The sequence below is a fragment of the Phalaenopsis equestris genome, unplaced genomic scaffold (genome assembly GCF_001263595.1).
Source record: "Phalaenopsis equestris unplaced genomic scaffold, ASM126359v1 Scaffold000272, whole genome shotgun sequence".
NCBI lineage: Eukaryota > Viridiplantae > Streptophyta > Magnoliopsida > Asparagales > Orchidaceae > Phalaenopsis > Phalaenopsis equestris.
In genome coordinates, this window is record NW_018164714.1 from 481,618 (window position 1) to 490,057 (window position 8,440).

The 8,440-nt window shown below is 37.0% G+C and overlaps 1 protein-coding gene across 2 annotated transcripts in view; it reads right to left on the reverse strand.

Moving 5' to 3' along the window:
* Window positions 1-1,442: 1,442 nt before the first annotated feature.
* Window positions 1,443-8,440, reverse strand: part of LOC110024737 — a 21,512-nt gene continuing 14,514 nt past the window's right edge. The window contains exons 4-6 of one of the 2 annotated variants that reach the window (XM_020724875.1): window positions 3,588-3,677; window positions 3,206-3,350; window positions 1,443-2,032 (exon numbers count right to left, since the gene is read on the reverse strand). In XM_020724875.1, coding sequence (XP_020580534.1) covers window positions 1,613-2,032; window positions 3,206-3,350; window positions 3,588-3,677 — 655 coding nt within the window. In that variant the 3' untranslated portion in view covers window positions 1,443-1,612. The remainder of the gene's footprint in view (window positions 2,033-3,205; window positions 3,351-3,587; window positions 3,678-8,440) is intronic. The other variant, XM_020724876.1, reaches the window with a different exon arrangement.

An 8,440-nucleotide genomic window follows, 5' to 3' on the forward strand; every position in this document is an offset into this window, starting at 1 on the left:
TATAAAATTTAAGAAATCTCTTTATATCATGAACTATAAAGCTCCAAAAATTATAGAAAATTTTGTCTAAAATAAAATGGTGAAAACAATTTGCAAACTAAACACCAGATGGTTCCAAAAAGCCCACTTGTATAAGGATGTATTAAATCCTTAAGAAAAAAAAAATCCAACAAAAACTTTTTATTCCTTTACTTATAATGCCCTAAAAAAGTTAAAAATATGTGCAAAATATTTGGTGAAGACATTTTATAAATCTAGCATGAAACAAAATCACTAAAAATCAACTAATAAATTGAGCATCAAATAAATTCCAAAAACTTCAAGAAATTCAATAAACATAAAATAAACATGTAAGATTTACCAGATCCCAAGAGACTCTCAAAATCAACTCTCAACAGATACACCGGTATATTACAATAGCAGTCGTTACAACAACATTATCACAATAATTTAACGAAGAATTACCACTCGTAAAACCTATGGTAATGCTTAAACAAAGTATAATATTACATAATAACCAACAAATTAAGTAAGTTTTAATCCAATGGGGAGGCTTATCCACAAAAGATGCTTCATAGGAACTTCTAGAAGATAAATAAACCCCCTACTTATATTTTGACCATGAGGACAATGTTACTCCTCACCATGGGACTATTTGATAGGAACATAGAACTAGATGAGGAACAACACGAGGAAACAGAAACAACCACAATGGATGGCTGATTTGTTGACCATGAGGACAATGTTACCCCTCCACCATGGGAGTATTTGATAGGAACACAGAACTAGATGCTGAGGAACAACATGAGGAAACAGAAACAACCACAATGGATGGCTGATTTCGTCACAAAATAAATTTGTAACCCTTAAAAGAAAGTTGCGCTCCAATATTCAATTAGAATAAGATAGATCTTGTAATGTTTGTCACAAAATGATCAACAAAAAAATGCTCTAATAGAAACAAATCAAGAATTTATTGTAATAAGAAACTAGGTATGTAAATGATAAAAAAAAATCATAAACAAAACATTGTAGCCAGTAGGTTGACTCAAAAAAAAGAAAGAAATGTAGTTTTTTCTTCGATTTTACAAGAGATTTGAGAAAGGTGCTCGAAGCCGCTCGAAGGACCCGAAGCAGAAGAAGATATCCCAAAAGAGCCGTGTGTGAAGCACTTCGGGGAGAGGAGATAACCCTAATATGTTCTCTATAAAGGCTTTCTTTGAGATACAGGACTCTTGCTTCAAGATACAGGACCCTATCATATTGAGTGCTCCTTTTTTTTTCTTCTTCTTTTTCCTCTCATTTGAAAACAAATTCAGCTTCATTCAGGGAGAGGAGATAACCCTCTCAATATAGTTATATTATTTAATAATCTGATTATATTAAAAGATAAAATGTGATGCACAATCAAGCACAAGTAAAAAAAAAAGTAAACATTATCCTAATATAAAATGTACATAACATCATGACATCATTAAAATAGAACAAATACAGGTTTTTTTTGCAAAAAAATAAAAATATGTATTCCACACAACTTACTTGCACAGGCCAGTCCACACAAAATATTTATTTCACATAGCACATACTAATACAATCTCTGGCACATTTATCATTAGCTTCTGTTATGTAGGAACTTACCTGCTTGAGAGGCCAGAGCAACAGACTTAGCGCTTGTGCTGCTCATCAAGAGCTCCTTTTCCGCCCTTCTCCTATGCTGCCTTGCATTCTTTGCTCTCTTGGGAGCCAACTTGGCATCCCTCTCTATGAATGCCAATCTGAACTTCTCCGCAATGCTCATCTCCAACGCCGCGTCTTCCGCGGATGCAATCGGAGTTCTTTGAGCATGGCTAATGCCTGAAACAGCCCATGTTTTGGGATCAATGTCCTCCACAACAACATGATCAAGTGTCACAGACTGCATGGCTTCGACAGGAACTCGAACGCCACGAAAACCGATAGATGCTTGCGGATTGACGCAGATGCGAGGGCATTCAGTTGCCAAGATTATTTTCGAATCCTCGTCAATCTTAGGCTGACAAATTAATGAAGTAACATTAATGAGAATATGAAAGGGAATTAAGATAAGAGCTTGTTTATCCAGTTGTGAAAGAAATGTTAATGTCATAAAAGCATTAATTGCACAGAATACAAATAATTAAAGACTGTTAAAAACAGCAGAAAATTTGACTCAATTTCTAGCTCCTCTTCAAACTCAAAAATCAAATTTCGAGTTTGCTCCCAATCGTTTGAACATTTTTAAATCTGCTCCACAAATATTTATAAAAAATATAATGCACAAAACGAAATAATTGTGAAATAGATATATTTGTATATATAAGCAAAAAACAATATCAAGTCAACTCAAAATCAAATCATTTTGAGTAGGCTCAATTCGAAATGATTTTGATTTCTAGTCGAGTTTATACAGAGCATTTATTTTCTTTTTTCGAAATCGAGTCGAACATAATTTCTTAGAACTCGGCTCTATATCACTGCTATACTTAATCATTGGTGATGTAAAATAAAGTATTTGATCTATCATGCACAGATCATGACAAACAAACAATTTTCTTGCCATTAAATGATACACCTAAACCCTTCCTCAAATAATATTTTCAACAGTATTGTCAATGATCCATCCTCAAGCCAATCTAACCTCAGCACAAAGCCATGCATCAAATCAAACTAATTTAGGCCTAGCTATACCTTAGCTCAATTCAATCTCAAACTAATCCATACCTAGAATATTTAGAGCTTGATCCAAATAAAGAAGTAGGGCATTTACATACATAGCGCAAATTTTTTATGTATTTATAAATCTCACAGCTAAACTTTAATATTTACACAAAAAGCACTCAAACCTTTAATATCACACAAAAATAACACTATTGCCACTTTTAAAAGTCAAATACACATTTTCATGCATATATTTAAAACACCAAAGTGCTATGTATGTAAATATGAAAGTTTAGGTGCAAGATATGTAAGATATGAGATATGTAAATAAATAAGAATTGAGAGCTACATATGTAAATTTCCTAAGAAAAAAGAAAATAAATTAAAATTCTCATCCATTTTCATTATTTTAAGAAATTTTTTAATATGCATGTCTGTTTCTTTTGATACAAACTTTTTACATGCATATATGCAGCTATATTCATGCATAAGTTTCTCTTTGTTTCACCAGTTGCTATATAATACTTACCCATACAAGCCAGCGCAGTGATTGAGCGCCATTGCCAATATCCATGCTCTCCAGCTCCTCCCATGACTCTCCATCCACATTATCTAATTTAGGTTTCAAGATACTCAAGCATCTACGTGCAGTAAATTCACTTCTTGGGCTTCCTCTGCAATCATTGCATATAATCTTTGATCATATCCTGTTATTTAAATATAATCTTAATCAAATTATATGAAACTTAAATTCATCATACAAAAACTATCTTGCTAAAAAGTAGCAACTAGTTTGACTTGAAGAAATTTAGGCAGGACTGTATCACTCTTCTTTCTAATTCTAGCAACAAATCAGTTTTCTAAAACAGAAAGCGGCAATTCCATGTTTTCTGCAATAAAATTACTCTTACCCGCATCTCAATGTTGCTAAGGAACGACAGTGATCAAAGAGATATGTTACACCTGCTACAGTAATTTTGTCGCACCGGCTGCACAAAAAACTAAAAAAAATCAATCAATAACATCAGAATTCCTCATAGAAGGCACAGCAAAAGAAGCTAACAAAGAGTTTCAATGCACTCAAAGAGTTTCAATTCTATAAATCCCCACAAAAAAAAGGGGTGGAAATCGATGCATTTTTTCATGGGGCTGCCTAATCTTTTCTAAAAGCCAAAAGAGGGAATAAAAAACTATTATTAATCGTATATGCATCATAAATTTCTTAAATGACAAATGAGAGCTAGCAGAAATCGAGAGAGGAAAACAAGAAAACATTTTTTTAAGAATAATGAATAACAAAAGTCTGCTCTCAAATGAATTTGCTCGACAACAAACTTAAGAACACTATTGTAGATTTCATAATGAGTGGTGACAGCATAAAAAATCATGATTTTTTTACGATGGTGGTCTTTTTGTATGTGATCAGGCAATTGCACTTGGTATCAGATTGCGCAATTAAGTCTTGCTTGATTATGAAAAGGAACCAAAGTAAACCTTGGTCAAGTTAGGGCCCATGTGATGATTTCAGAGAAGTCATTTTGGTTACTGTCATCGAAGTGGCATGCCTTAATTCAAAGGTTTAATTGTGTATGTTTGCGCAAGATGTGATTGAATAATATAAAGAGATCTGACTCGCACTGTATGGCCGAATGACCGATAATTCAGCCCTGATCAGTATCTGCACAGGATTCGCTCAAGCTCAGATATAAGCCAGGTCAGCTGAAAAGTCAGCAAGGCCAACCAAACAGATTTATTAGTCAATTCGGCACACTAATCAACTCAACAACCTGTAGGCTCTGAAAATTCAAAAAGCTTCTTGGGCTCTCGTCGAGAGCTTAACATAACGAGTCTATTAAGTTTCCAGATTGAATTTTCAGAAGACAGATGAGATAGTATATAAGACACTACCCAAAAATTTCTACCTCATTTTTCTGAGGACTTTAAGATCAAGGGTTTGATATTTCTCATCGGCACAAACCCCTATGGTTAATTAACCGTCCCGATAACGGGAGAGCTCTTTCAATTAAAGCTAATCATTACATGCTAAGTATTTGGATTTAACATATAGTAACAGTAGACTTGAGAATTGAAATTATAAAAATTATCATCAATGTGAGCTCAAAGCAAATGCAGGGGGAGAGGACGACGAACTCGATCAAGAATCCCATGGTTCCAACATCCCAGGTTGTCATGGTCCCTAGACAACTTAGTCAGCGGAGGTTGTCGGCCCAACCTGACCAAAGGATTCTTGTCAGCATTTTTGGGTTGTTTCATTCAAAGAAACATTGTCGACCTGGGGTGAATATTTGCTTAAGGAGACTAATCTAAGTCGATTTTTGATTACAAAGGGCTTTCTACCTTATCAAATATACCCTATGATTCAATAACAAAAGGGCTGACTGCTATTGAGGAACATAATGGCTGCAGTCGTGACCGTAATATAATGGTATCAATTAGCGATAAATCACCTGGTCAGAGAGCTCTGATCGTAACCGATTCTTTGTGGTGTCATTGGCGACAAAACTATGCGGACAAAGGATTCGAGCCACATCCTTACTGGCATAAAATTTATTTTGAGCATGAATTTAGTGATACACTTGATACGACATTGACTCTTTGTAAGCTTGAATCAATATTAGATTTATCCACCTTTACAAACTGTTGCAGAGGGAGGATAGAGTTTTGATTTAAGCATCAAGTGACATAATTTTCATTTGAATATTTATAATTTAAAATATTTTAATTTTATAAATGAACCCCTCTGGTTAAAATTTACGATCAACACAACCATCATAAGGGAAGCGATTGCTTAAACATCATTTAGAGCAATAGTCCTGTCAACTCCAGTCCTTGTAAGGAGGATTGGGCTAGCTCAGTGGAGGCTCAACCCTATCGATTCTCTTCTCCGTAGGGAGGAGGATCGGATTGGCTCAACAGGGGCTCAATCTTGTCGACTCCGGTTCAAGCAAGGAGGATTAGATAGGCCAAAGTGTGAGACTTACAACTTTGCCCTATAGGCGAGGCGGCCCGCTGCCCACGCAGCATTCTCAGGCGTACAAGTTTAAGAACTTGGATGATCCCCAAAGCAAATAAGGGTATTTCATATTTTTTAATTTTGACTGATTTTTACGAAGGTTTTATTGTTATTTGCACTATATACTATTATTGAGTTGCGTGCAGATATTTTCATTTAAGATTTTAGTTTCGCCTTCTTTCTGCTCATGTATTTAGGGTTGCGGATTTGGTGACGAACATTTAAAACTTCACCTCAAGCGCCTTAGTATTGTCTTCTGTCCGCTTTTAGATGTATGTTGTGAATTCGGCAGTGATGAAGACTTCCTAGACTTCCATTGCATATTCGAAATTATGTATCTCTCCCATCCTTAGCTCGCATTTGAGTGTCTAGGTGGGCCCCCTCCGTAGGTTTCATTCGAGCTCGTTGATGAGTAGTCGAGTCCCCTGCGAGTCATGCAGGTTCTATTTATATTTAGTTCTGTCGTTTAAAATAATTTATACAATCATTTTTGTCTTTAACATATAGTTTAGAAGATTTCATTCCATTTCAATTTAGTTGCTCTTTTATGATTGGCATTCCGACCTAAATCCAATAGCTTTTCGACAGCCACCAAACATCGCCCTCCATTGAGGGGCGGCTTCGGGAACGAAGGTTTGCCCACCACGCCAAGAAAGACATTTATGGGTGGCTTGCGCCACGACCCGCCACGCAAAGAAATGCATGCACGAAGCTTCAAGATGTAACAGGATCCACCACTACACTAAGAAAAGTGTGTATGAATGTCACCGTGCAATCTAAGACACCTGCAACATAGTTACCCGGCGCGTCAGGAAAAGTAGGATACGAATAGATTGTGTGGGAGGGCCCAAACATGACACCATGCTCACACAATAACCACAACATCAAATGATTCAAAAAAGAGAAAATACAGAAAAATACATGAAAGACCTAAAGAAAAAAAACCAAAAAGTGTCAAAATACGAAATATCAGGTAGCTAGAGAACGACCCAATTTTGTCTTGCCTCTGCCTCTAGTTATAGGGAAGGAGTCAACTAATAAATTGGTAAGATAAGTGTCATTGTCAGTAGTAGCCAATGTATCATCGCCAATGTATCATCCAATATTCCCGAGCTCGAGTCGGTCTCTATTCTTCTTCTTCCTCTCGGAATAGACCTGTCATTCCTCATTCGAAGATTGACTCACCTGATCAGTAGATTGGTCTAAAGTGTGTCGGACATGTGTAAGTTGTTGAACATTAGAATCAATTACTTGTTGTACCGGCTGATCTTTTATCGGATCGAATGAGCACTCTCGTGTGTCCTGACATGTGAGTCATCTTCAATAATAGTGAGTTTCAATAACAGAGAGTGGTATAAGCACATTTGGATCTCTATCTGTAGTATGGTGTTCTTCATCTGGGACTGCGGTGTTGGAAAAAGGTTCGGGTTGCACCTTCTCAACAGGGATGGTAGGTGGCTGATCTTTAGCGAAATTCGACCTTAGATGAGGATGCAAGCGATAGCAAAGAGTAGAATTGTGGCCAAACATACTACAATGAGAGCAATAAGAAGGATGTGGTTCTATTTCAACCTTTTGTCAATACTCGTTGTGAGTGGTGTTAATCTATATCTCATCCGGAGCTAATTGAGTGATATCTCTCTCAACTAACACACAAACCACAGAGGGTCTGGTAACAGCAAGCGTAGGACTATAAACCTTGAGAGGCTTACCGTAAGTAGTTGCTAAAGAGTAGAGAATTTTCAAGTTGAACAAATGTAATTTTAATCCCAGAAACTTTATACAAATATGAATGATAGAGGACTCTGCTTTTGAATCAAAATCGACAGTTCACTTGAGAATTTTCATAAAACAGTTGTCAATCTTGATAACTTTTCGAGAAAAAATGCGAGTGTAATCGACATCGTGAGATAACTAAATAAGTATATGTCGACCGTCAAGTAAGCCAATATTCTAACTGCTCAATAGTTTCATAGTATCAAACTCTTTTCGAATGATCTTTAGTTTTAGGTGATCATAAAGGAATTTCCCCACTAGAGCAAAACGCCAAGAGACGCGAGAGTACTGATTTCAACCTCAGTGAGAATAAGAGCATGCTTCCCATTTTTTTTGCCAAGTTTTTTAATAAAAGTGTGATCACCACCACCTTCAAGAGCATCGTGAAAAGATTGAGGAACATTGCAGGGCTTGTCAATATGAAAACCAAGCTCTGAACATGAAAGAGGAGCACGAGTAGAAACACGAGTAGGAATAGAAAAATCGTCGGCAATGCATTGGCATAGAAATGCATCGTCGAGGCCATCTCCAAAATGGCCAGACGAGCTGATAGAAAAGGCGAGCAGAGGAAATTTTTGTCGGGCAGGGCGACAGAAACTCGTCGAGTACAGAGACCTTCTCTCGGGCAGGGCGACACAGGCGATGTCGAGTACGGGAACTTTCTGTCGGCAAGGCGAAGGCATCGTCGAGTACAAGGACGACGGAAGCCGCGACCTAGCGAGGAAGCGTCGTCGATTGCATGTGTTAAGAAAAGAAGCGAGTGAAACCCTACGTCGTCAAAGCAGACGAAGCGTAGAGGTTGACGAAACGACGAAACTGATAGCGTGAAACTCTTTGTCGTCGAGCACGACAAAGCCGGTGGAGTGAAGCCGAGAGGTTCAACGCAGAGAATCACCATCAGGCGAAACCCTAGCAGAGCTATACATATATATATATATAAACTTTGCCCTATAA